Source organism: Pristiophorus japonicus, chromosome 2 (genome assembly GCF_044704955.1).
Source record: "Pristiophorus japonicus isolate sPriJap1 chromosome 2, sPriJap1.hap1, whole genome shotgun sequence".
NCBI lineage: Eukaryota > Metazoa > Chordata > Chondrichthyes > Pristiophoridae > Pristiophorus > Pristiophorus japonicus.
In genome coordinates this window covers 158,178,675-158,190,684 of record NC_091978.1, presented here as the reverse complement: position 1 = coordinate 158,190,684, position 12,010 = coordinate 158,178,675, and the positions used below count along the sequence as shown (strand labels likewise).

At 42.5% G+C, this 12,010-nt stretch overlaps 1 protein-coding gene across 8 annotated transcripts in view; it reads right to left on the bottom strand.

Moving 5' to 3' along the window:
- The window catches only part of fryl (furry homolog, like), a 693,453-nt gene that overhangs the window by 219,560 nt on the left and 461,883 nt on the right, over window positions 1–12,010 (bottom strand). For all 8 annotated transcript variants that reach the window (XM_070870121.1, XM_070870109.1, XM_070870094.1 and 5 more), the window contains 3 exons: window positions 8,172–8,296; window positions 7,624–7,681; window positions 6,252–6,343 (listed from right to left, as the gene is read on the bottom strand). In XM_070870121.1, the coding sequence (XP_070726222.1) occupies window positions 6,252–6,343; window positions 7,624–7,681; window positions 8,172–8,296 (275 nt within the window). The remainder of the gene's footprint in view (window positions 1–6,251; window positions 6,344–7,623; window positions 7,682–8,171; window positions 8,297–12,010) is intronic.

Here is a 12,010-nt window from a genome sequence, read left to right as displayed (position 1 = left end):
AGGGAAAACCAGTGGATGTGGCGTCTTTGGACTTTCAAAAGGCTTTTGACAAGGTCCCGCACAAGAGATTGGTGTGCAAAGTCAAAGCACATGGTATTGGGGGTAATGTACTAACGTGGATAGAGAACTGGTTGGCAGACAGGAAGCAGAGAGTCGGGATAAACGGGTCCTTTTCAGAATTGCAGGCAGTGACTAGTGGAGTGCCGCAGGGCTCAGTGCTGGGTCCCCAGCTCTTTACAATATACATTAACGATTTTGATGAAGGTACTGAATGTAATATCTCCAAGTTTGCAGATGACACTAAACTGGGTGGCGGTGTGAGCTGTGAGGGGGACGCCAAGAGTCTGCAGGGTGACTTGGACACGTTAGGTGATTGGGCAAATGCATGGCAGATTCAGTATAATGTGGATAAATGTGAGGTTATCCATTTTGGGGGCAAAAACACGAAGGCAGATTATCTGAATGGCGGCAGATTAGGAAAACGGGGGGTGCAACGAGACCTGGGTGCCATGGTTCATCAGTCATTGTAGGTTGGCATGCAGGTACAACAGGTGGTGAATAAGGCAAATGGTATGTTGGCCTTCATAGCTAGGGGATTTGAGTACAGGAGCAGGGAGGTCTTGCTGCAGTTGTACAGGGCCTTAGTGAGGCCTCACCTGGAATATCGCGTTCAGTTTTGGTGTCCTAATCTGAGGAAGGACGTTCTTGTTATTGAGGGAGTGCAGCGAAGGTTCACCAGACTAATTCCAGGGGTGGCTGGACTGTCATATGAGGAGAGACTGGATCAACTGGGTCTTTATTCACTGGAGTTTAGAAGGGTGAGAGGGGATCTCATAGAAACGTATAAGATTCTGACGGGACTGGACAGGTTAGATGCGGGAAGAATGTTCCCGATGTTGGGGAAGTCCAGAACCACGGGACATAGTCTTAGGATAAGGGGTAGGCCATTTAGGACTGAGATGCGGAGAAATTTCTTCACTCAGAGAGTTGTTAACCCGTGAAATTCCCTGCCGCAGAGAGTTGTTGATGCCAGTTCATTGGATATATTCAAGAGAGAGTTAGCTTTGGTTTCTTTAGCTTTGTTTTAATCTGTATAGATTGTGTACAAAAAAAAAGGTTTTTGAGTTAATATTTTTGAATTCTAAATTGGTTGCAGTTGTAACGTGATAATTACCATACTAAACTAATTGGGCACGTGATTTATTCTGAATTAATTACGGCTAAGGGGATCAAGGGGTATGGAGAGAAAGCAGGAAAGGGGTACTGAGGGAATGATCAGCCTTGATCTTATTGAATGGCTGTGCAGGCTCGAAGGGCCGAATGGCCTACTCCTGCACCTATTTTCTGTTTCTATGTTTCTATATCAATGATTTGGATTTAAATGTAGGGGGTGTGATTAAGAAGTTTGCAGATGATACAAACCTTGGCTGTATGATTGATAATTGTAAGGGGATAGAGTATTGTAAGGGAATAAAGACGTCACCAAAGTCATCATCATCATAGGCAGTCCCTCGAATCGATGATGACTTGCTTCCACGTCAAAAAGTTCACAGGTGTTTCAATGAAGGACCTAAAATTCCAGGTCCGAACTAAATCTTGAAGGGTGGAAGATGCCTGTGCGTGGATTTTTAACAACGTGTGGTGACCGTTGCACACCAACCACCACACGAGTTTGACAGAGCTGTGTCGTAGCCCAGTCGCAAGGATTAACCAAGACCACTGAAGACCAACTCTGCTGCATGGACCTAGTGCGCACATATATTGCAGTGTGGGTTGGCCCGTGCTGCCCCTGGATCCTCGCCTCTTCTGGGCCCTGAACTCATGCCTCTCCTGGGCCCCTATCACGTCCCTCTACAATCTCTCACCGCTCCTTCATCCCAACCTCGCCGCTCCTTCGCCCCGACCTCGCCGCTCCAAAGTTGAAGTAGACAGACAAATGGTCACTAAAGTGGATACTGAATGTAGTGAATTGATCTGACACATAAAATGGTCTGGGTTAAAGGGCTTATCAGTATTAGGAGGTTGTGAGGAGTTGGGAGTTCCTCTACCCCACGGTAGGAATTGTAATATATCGCCTATTGACAGATTGTGTGTAAAACTCGCTTACAAATGGGTTTTAAAATGGAGAGAAGCCAAGAAGCAAAGCTTGATGGTAAATGAACCATCCTAAGTAACTAAATAATGTGTTGAACTTTGGTACAGAATGATAGAAAATGGCATGGAATCAGGTTAAAGGGAATAGCTTTGCTTGTATGTTTATCTTTAAAAACTGCAGACCAAGCTGGAAACGCCGGAGCAAGGTTGACTGTGGAACAACACATTCCAACTAAGGCGGAGATGGAGAGGTTGTGAACCCACTCAGCAGCCAGTCTGATAAGGGTTAATGAATCAATATAGCTTCATAAATCAGCTGTTAACCAACCGGTGGTCATAGAAGTTTTGTAGGAGGGTCGCACACCTCAAAAAATCGGATAACTGTGCATATAGAACTCTTTTACTTTGAAGGTTCATTCCTGAAATCTTCCCCTGCATGCTTGAATAAAGACCGGTTGAACCAAGGTTTTGTCTGAGTGATTCCGTGATTGCTATATGGGCGGGTGTCGATTCCTTATATCAGGGAGTCCACCTTGAAGAAGAGAAATCTTCTTTTTACCCCAATAATAATGAAGAAGAAAGCTGCAGACTACAGGAAGATATCAATGGACTGTTCAGGTGGTTAGGATAGTGGCAAATTAAATTCAATCCAGAGAAGTGTGAGGTAATGCATTTGGGGAGGGCTAACAAGACAAGGGAACAAACAATAAATGATAGGACACTGAGAAGTGTAGAGGAACAGAAGGACAGAGGGACCTTGGAATGCATGTCCACAGATCCCTGAAGGTAGCAGGAGAGGTAGATAAGGTGGTTAAGAAGGCATACGGGATACTTGCCTTTATTAGCCGTGGCACAGAATATAAGAGCAGGGAGGTTATACTTGAACTCTATAAAACACTAGTTAGGCTACAGCTGGAATACTGCGTGCAGTTCTGGTCACCATATTACAGGAAAGATATGATTGCACGAGGGCATAGAGGAGATTTACGAGGATGTTGCCTGGACTGGAGAATTTTAGCTATGAGGAAAGACTGGATAGGCTGAGGCTGTTTTCTTTGGAACAATGGAGGCTGAAGGGCGACCTAATTGAGGTGTATAAAATTAGGAAGGACCTATTCCCCTTAGCAGAGGGGTAAATTACCAGTGGGCATAGATTTAAAATGAGTGGTAGGAGGTTTAGAGGGGATTTGAGGAGAAATGTTTTCACCCAGAGGGTGGTGGGGGTCTGGAACTCACTGCCTGAAAGGGTGGTAGAGGCAGAAACCCTCAACATTTAAAAAATACTTGGATATGCACTTGAAGTGCCGTAACCTACAAGACTACGGACCAAGAGCTAGAAAGTGGGATTAGGCTGGATAGCTCCTTATCAACCAGCACAGACACGATGGGCCGAATGGCCTCCTTCTGTGCTGTAAATTTCTATCATTCTAAGTATAACAAAGGTTTTCTTTTTTTTCTGAACTATAATTTTTATTTTTAAATTATATTGAGACAAGAATTTCACCACTAGTAATGATAACCAGTTAGGATGAATTACCATTTACTAATTTGAACTTTTGTTTAAATAACAAGTTCTAATGCCAATAAAAATTAAACCAAAAACGGTTTTACAACTTAACTTACTAAAGTTACATATGGTTCTCTACTTTTTATATTAACAGTGTCATCTAAATTTCACATCTACTGTAAATTAAATATGAATTCTTTACCAATCAAGTGATGAGAGCCACTGGCAGTTTGCAGCTTATTTCCTTTTTGAAACAAATCAACAATGCTTTCATGAAACCATGCACAGATTGTTAAGAGAAAATATTGCACCTCAGTCTAAGCTTTTCCAATGTCAGGAAATAATGTTTCTTATAAAGTATAAATATTTTCTTTCTGAGTTTTTCCTTATTTCTCAGTGATTGTTAAAACTTATAGCTTTGTTTTCTGAACACTTCCTTTCTATGTCATGAGAACAAAATGAACTTCTTTTGTTTTAAAAAAGTATCGTCGATATATAATATGGTTCAGTGGAACACCGATTATCTGCCATAATAGAACAACACTTGGTGAATAATTGAAATTGATAGATAATCAAGATTCTTCAGAATAGAAAACCAAAGCCAGCAAAGAGGAACTGGAAAATAATGTTCCTTACATCTACAGCAAGAGTTATGGACAGACCTCAGTATTCCTGTATGGAAGAATTGCAGGCAATTAATTAATACAGGTATAGCGTCCCAAAACCGGAAACCTCGCGACCGAGGCCATTCCGGTTTTCCGGTTTTTACGGATTTCAAAGAAATCTGATGTCCCGAATCCGGAAACCTCTGGGACGAGTTTTGGATATTTCCGGATTTCGGAGACAATCCGACAGCCTTAATTTAGAAACCTCGAGGCTGGGCCGAGCTACGTATTTTTTTTGATCCCTGCCTGGCAAAAGGTATGTACAGCTTAAAAGTCCAATTTTCGAGAAATATTTCCGGATTCCGGACAACGACTCTTGCAATCTGCACAATGTCTTCTCTTGGTGACCCTCCCACCCAGCTTACCTGACACTAGCGATTCTTGCCAACCTACTCAATCACAGACAAGGCCATCTTTGACCACTTCCTTGTATTCCACACCATCCACATCACCCTACCTACTTCCAATCTCACTTCTTTCTGCATCACTCCTGGAATAAACTCTTCCCCCAAGTTACTTAACTGCTTTTTCAAGTTCCCAACTGCCTATCCTTTGGCCCACCTGAAAAGGAGGCAATGCAGTATAATGTGGATAAATGTGAGATTATCCACTTTGGTGGCAAAAACAGGAAGACAGATTATCATCTAAATGATGACAGATTAGAAAAAGGGGAGGTGCAACGAGACCTGGGTGTCATGGTACATCAGTCATTGTAGTTTGGCATGCAGGTACAGCAGGCGGTGAAGAAATAAATGGCATGTTGGCCTTTATAGCTAGAGGATTTGAGTATTGGAGCAAGGAGGTCTTACTGCAGTTGTACAGAGCCTTAGTGAGGCCACATCTGGAATATTGTGTTCAGTTTTGGTCCCCTAATCTGAGGAAGGACGTTCTTGCTATTGAGGGAGTACAGCGAAGGTTCACCAGATTGATTCCCGGGATGGCAGGACTGACATATGAAGAAAGACTGGATCAACTGGGCTTGTATCCACTGGAGTTTAGAAGAATGAGAGGGAATCTCATAGAAACATATAAAATTTTGACAGGATTGGACAGGTTAGAGGCAGGAAGAATGTTCCCGTTGCTGGGAGTTCCAGAACCAGGGGTCACAGTCTAAGAATAAGGGATAAGCCATTTAGGACCGAGCTGAGGTGGAACTTCTTCACTCAGAGAGTGGTTAACCTGTGGAATTCTCTACCGCAGAAAGTTGTTGAGGCCAGTTCGTTAGATATATTCAAAAACGAGTTAGATATGGCCCTTACGGTCAAAGGGATCAAGGGGTATGGAGAGAAAGCAGGAAAGGGGTATTGAGGTTGAATGATCAGCCATGATCTTATTGAATGGCGGTGCGCAGGCTCGAAGGGCCGAATGGCCTGCTCCTGCACCTAATTTTTACGTTTCTATGTTACAGAGGTGGAGATAGTCTTTGTGATGGAGAAGGCATGAGGTTGAAAGGTCACGCATGGTTGAGAAGAACACCGATAGGCAGATTTTTGAATGATAAGGGTTAGGGTTAGGGGGAGCGGGCGGAGAAGTGGAGTTGAGGCCAGGATCAGATCAGCCATGATCTGATTGAATGGTGGAGCAGGCTTGAGGGGGCCAAATGGCCTACTCCTGTTCTTATTTCTTATGTAACACCAAGCTTGTGAATGGTCTCAGCCAGAGATAGTGGCTAGGGAAGGGAATGGAATCAGCTGCAACGGTATGGGAGCTTGCGGCGGGGCTAAAGACGATTCTTTGTGTATTGCCTAGATAGTGAATGTCACAAAGTTATTCAACTATGTGTGACACCATTGTTGAGCCCAATCTTGACATTTTTCTCTCCCCATCCATGAGCACCGATGTCAATTACACTACACCTGTGGCTAACCTGCTCAGCTTCACATCAGTCACAGCACTTAATTGTGCAGTGCTTCTTCAATAGAATTATATTTTTGTTGCAGTTTGGTGATGTAAAATTGGAACCCAAAGGTACATTTGTTGCTTACCTGTGACTAATTACACCAGCATCTGCTAGTAGCTCAAAGATCCTCACGAGTTGCACTCGCAAAATGTCCCGACGCCTGCGTCGTTTCATATTCTGTGTTAGATACAAACATTACTATTTGCAGTGTTTTGAAGTTCCACATTGTGCCCACAGTAAAGGTAAAATGAAATGACTACATATCTGCTTAAATAACTCAACAAAATGGATCTACTGTAATAAAAATTACAGAGAGAGTCTGAATACAGCCCATAAATTTCCAAAGTAGTAGATGTAACTATCAAATTAGAATCATTAAGAACATTACTACACAAAAGCATTTCTTTAACCCTTTGTGTATAGAATGTGCTTGGCAGCTTTCAATATCTATCACATACTATCTTGAAGAAATGGATTCTGTAAATTTTCAAATTAGTTTAGTTAGAAAAATGACAAATCATGCAGTTGGCTCTCGAGCAGGGTTTGGTTGCAAAAATCTAAAAATGTCAGTGAAACTGTAAAACATATCCATTCTAATACAGAAAGGCAAAGTTAAATATGTGGAAATTATATAATATTTAAGTAAAAAAATTAAATACTCCCTAAAATTTCCACACACTTATTTTTTTTTAATAAACAATGAAAAAAAAAATCTATTGCACATTTATCAATGAGGTTCAATTATTGCATAAACCCGTCTATAATCCAGTGAAGGGAAAGGAAGACAGGAAGAAGGGCATAGGAGGGGGAAGGGGAAAGAGGAGGCTAAAGGGCGGAAAGAAGCTAAATAAGGGGAACAAGAAGGGGAACAAGGATGGGAAAAAGGGAAAGTATGGAGGGAGGGCTCGGTGGCCAGATGGACATGTAGCGCCATTAGCAGGAGGGTGGTAATAACATGGCATGTTTACACAGAAAATTTCCATTGTCAATGTGGGCACTGGAATTTATAATGGAAAAAAGTGGTACAGAAGTGTGACAAAAACATGACAACATGAACTAAAATTTTGTAGACATCAAGTACAGACATGACATTTTTTAATATATTATATTTCAAAACAGTTAAGTAAGAGAAAAGTATTAATTTGTTTAGAAACAGGTTTCACACCGAATGAAAATATTAGAGAATTTCTGTGTATAAGGCTTACTCGGCAGAATGCATTCACTTCATAATGAAATAGTCTTTGCTCAGAATCATTTGGATGCTACAGAATTGAATAAAACAGCTTCAGAATTTGAAACTCAGAAATCTGACTTCCAGCTTCTTTTACTGTTTGAAAATATATAAATTAAAAATGTCTAATCCTGTACACTAAATCCTCAACAAAACCAAACTTCTCTAAAGCAGATAATCTGGAAAATTAATTAAGAAATATGAACCCAGTTCAGTCTTTATTTACCTCTGGTCTTCTTTCAAGTGCTTCCTTTATAATGGGATGTAGTTCTTCTATTAAGTCTCTGCAAAAAAGGAAACAAACCAAACATGAGCTGCTTATAAATCAGTCCTCATGGACTAAATGTACCCTTTGAACTTTGTTTTCAAATTAATGGCAAGGTCTTTGTTCAACATGAAAGAAAGTGCATAGCTGTCAGGCGAAACATTTTTTTTGACATCATTGCTATCCGACATTTTTCCTCAATCCAGCTTGACAACTGTACTCTTCATTCTACTTTCTGGGTCATAGAAGCACCAAGTAGTCTTTGTAATCTGGAGCACAAAGCAATGTCTTTCTTCCGAGGACGGAAACAGCTGGAGATAGTGAATCAACACAAATAACTGGCTTTTGAACTGGCTACCAAAAAATATGGAAGTTTGGGTAATCCTACAGCAAGTATACTGCTCTTCAAATATCTTGAAAGAGAAGCCAAATAAAATGTATCTTAATGTGCTTTGCTGGTGCCGAGAAACAGTAATAAGTGTAAAATGTGTGCAGTGAAATGCTCTTACCTAAATGCTACAGGACTGGTCCTGCCAAGCCCCAACACCAGAGATTCTGTAATTTCCATGCTCTCAGAGCGCATCATTGGAACTATAAACTTGAATAATGAGGACGGGGACGGAATGCCAATTATCTGAAATTATAAAGTAATTACAACATTTATTCATATTAGTACAAAGTTCATATCTTCAGAATTTTATGTTACCTATTCTGCTAGTTACTACTGGGAAGTGTCAAATTGACTCAGTTGGTCGCACTCCTGTTTGAGTCAGAAGGTTGAGTTCAAACCCCACTACAGCCATGATGTCAGCTGACCGTTGAGGGTACTACCAAGGGATTGCTATATTGCTGGAAGTGTTGTCTTCTGGCTGAGGTGTTAAACTGAGGCCCCAAATGCCTCAATAAGCAGAAAAGACCACATGGGCGAATGAATCCTGGCCAACATTCCTCCCAAAAACAGATTTGCTGTTTGTGGGATCTTGCTGTGTTTAAATTGGCTGCTGTGCTTCACAAGATAATTATGGATAAGGAAGGCCAGTCGCCCTTTTTAATTCATCTTTCCAGAAGAACCCCAGACTTCAATTGTCTCACAACTAATTCCAGGCCTTTTGCTGCCAGTAATCCACACAGAAGACCATCCCATGTGATGATTACCACTTGTTTGAAGAATGTCCTGATATCAGTCCAAAATTTACCGTTGTGTGCAAGAGTACCTGGGATCAAGTGGGGCAGTGCTCCTTTCACTAGCCAATCAGGAAACATAGAAAGTCCCGTGTATTATTATGTAGTTACAACTTGTAAATTAAATAGTGCAAGTACAGTACTTGGCTTTAAAAAGCACAGGGAATACTTTGAAATAGTTATTTACTGGAAGACTCTACAAGATTTTTAAAAATTGAGACGATCTCATCCTTCCAATAGAGCCTTAACAGTTGCCTGGTAGGTTCTTTTACGTGTTCGTTTTTAATTATTATATAATTTTCTTATCGCCCCTTCCCTTACGCAGTGCATACAGGCTCCTCTGCCTTTTTCCACCAGTCGTAAAAGTTTACAGCGTAATTGATGCGCAGTAGGTGGGCAATTAGCCCAACTTTTCACCTGCACATCATTTCAATGAGGACTTGAAAGTCACAGTGGATCATCTGTCTATTCGGAATTTAGCACATGTAGGTTTGGGATTTAGCACATGCATATGAACTCGCAATTTCAAAAGCCGCAAATTCAGGCCCATTACATCTACTGGTTCCTCCTCATCCACCCTGCTGGTTACACCCTCAAAAAGCTCTAATAGATTTGTCAAACATGATTTACCTTTCATAAAACCATCTACAAGATGCACTGCAGTAACGTGCAGTGATCGGCAACTCATCACCACTTCCTCCGCCACCAGCACAACGTGGCTAGTGTGTATCATCGACAAGATGCACTGCAGCAACTCCCCGAGGCTTCTTTCACAGTTCCTTCCAAACTCACGACCTCTACCACTGAGAAGGACAAGGACAGCAGATACATGGGAACACCACCACCTCCAAGTTCCCTTCCAAGTTACACATCGTCCTGACTTGGAAATATATCGCCATTCCTTCATCGTCGCTGGGTCGAAATCCTGGAACTCCCTCCCTAATAGAATTGTGGGAGTACCTTCAACACATGGATTGCAGTGGTTCAAGAAGATGGCATATCACCACCTTCTCAAGGGCAATTAGGGATGGGCAATAAATGCTGGCTTTGCCAGCGACACCCACTTCCAGGAACGAATAAAAAAAAAATCATAGTGATTTTCCAAGTGCCCTGTTCCACGTCCTTAGACTCTAAAATTTTCCCTACTACTGCCAGGCTAACTGGCTTCCAGCTCCCCATTATCTCTCGCCCTCCTTTCTGACCATCTCTGTGCATAAGAAAATAGAGAAAACATAATTCCTTAAGTGACTAATATTCCTTCTCATTCTAGAGGCAATTTGCTGCTTGCGTTTTGAGGAAGCAGGAGCTCTAACAGCCATCATCCTCTCCAGAGGAACCCTAAAGACATAGGGAGATGAAGGTTTTCATGATGGCTTCTCTGTCAGTATCATATATGCCCAATAAAGGAAAATCTGGTTCACAACTTGCACTTATATAGCGCCTTCAATGTAGGAAACCACCCCAATGCCCTGCGCAGGGGAATAATAAGACACAAAGTGAAACCGAGCCAAAGACATTTTTTTCAGGACAGGTGACTAAAAGCTTGATCAAAGAGATAAGTATTAAGGGGGGGTTTTAAAGCAAGGAGAGAGAGGCAGAAAAGTTCAGGGAGGAAATTCCAGAACTTAAGACACAGGCGGCTGAAGGCACGGCCTCCAATAGTGGAGCAAAGGAAGTGGAGGATGCACAAGCATCCAGAGTTAGAGGAATGCAGAGTTCTAGGATGGTTGTAGGGCTGGTGGACGATACATAGATAAGAGTAGCAAGGCCATGGATGGATTTGAACTCGAGGATCAGAATTTTAAAATTGAAGCGTTGGTGGACACATTTTCTTTGAACAATAAAGGTGTACTTACTATAGAATCATGGGTGAGTGGGACTTTGTTGTGGCACACAATCACCAAATAATTTTGGAACTGTAGACCTGGATGTAATTGAAGCCATTGGGGCTGTCAAGAACTAAAACAAAGAGTGGAATCTACACTGGTTTGGTTAACAGAGCCCAGCATGCGAGGGCAAAAGCCAAGCTGAAAAGTTTGCAACCATCTTCAACCAGAAGTGCCGAGTGGATGATCCATATCGGCCTCTTCCTGAGGTCCCCATCATCACAGAGACCAGTCTTCAGCTAATTCTATTCACTCCACGTGATATCAAGAAACAGCTGAGCTCACTGAAGGCTATGGGCCCCGATAACATCCCGGCTATCATGCGGAAGACTTGCGCACCAGAACTAGCCGCGCCTCGAGCCAAGCTGTTCCAGTACAGCTACAACATTGGCATCTACCCGCCCAGGTATGTCAAATCCAAACCGGCCAATTACCGCCCCATCAGTTCACTCTCAATCATCAGCAAACTGATGGAAGGTGACATCGACAGTGCTATCAAGTGGCACTTACTCACCAATAGCCTGCTCACTGATGCTCATAGGTTTCGCCAGGACCACTCGGCTCCATACCGTATTACAGCCTTGGTCCAAACATGGACAAAAGAGCTGAATTCCAGAGGTGAGGTGAGAGTGAATGCCCTCGGCATCAAGGCAACATTTGACAGAGTGTGGCATCAAGGAGTCCTTGTAAAACTGAGGTCAATGGTAATCAGGGGGGAAAACTCTTCACTGGCTCGAGTCATAACTAACACAAAGGAAGATGGTTATGGTTTTTGGAGGTCAATCATCACAGCCCCAGGACATCACTGCAGCAGTTCCTCAGGGCAATGTCCAAGGCCTGACCATCTTCAGCTGCTTCATCAATGACCTTCCCTCCATCATAAGGTCAGAAGAGGGAATGTTCGCTGATGACTGCACAGAGTTCAGTGCCATTCGCAACTCCTCAGATAATGAAGCAGTCCATTCCCGCATGCAACAAGACCTGGACGACATTCTGGGTTGGGCTGATAAGTGGCAAGTAACATTCACGCCACAAGTGTCAGGTAATGACTAACACCAGCAAGTAAGAGTCCAACCACCACCCCTTGACATTCAACAGCATTACCATTGCCGAATCCCCCACCATCAACATCCTGGGGGTCACCATTGACCAGAAACTTAATCGGACCAGCCACATAATTACTGTGACTACGAGCAAGTCGGAGGCTGGGTATTCTGCGGCGAGTGTATCAACTCCTGAATCCCCAAAGCCTTTTCACCATCTACAAGGCACAAGTCAGG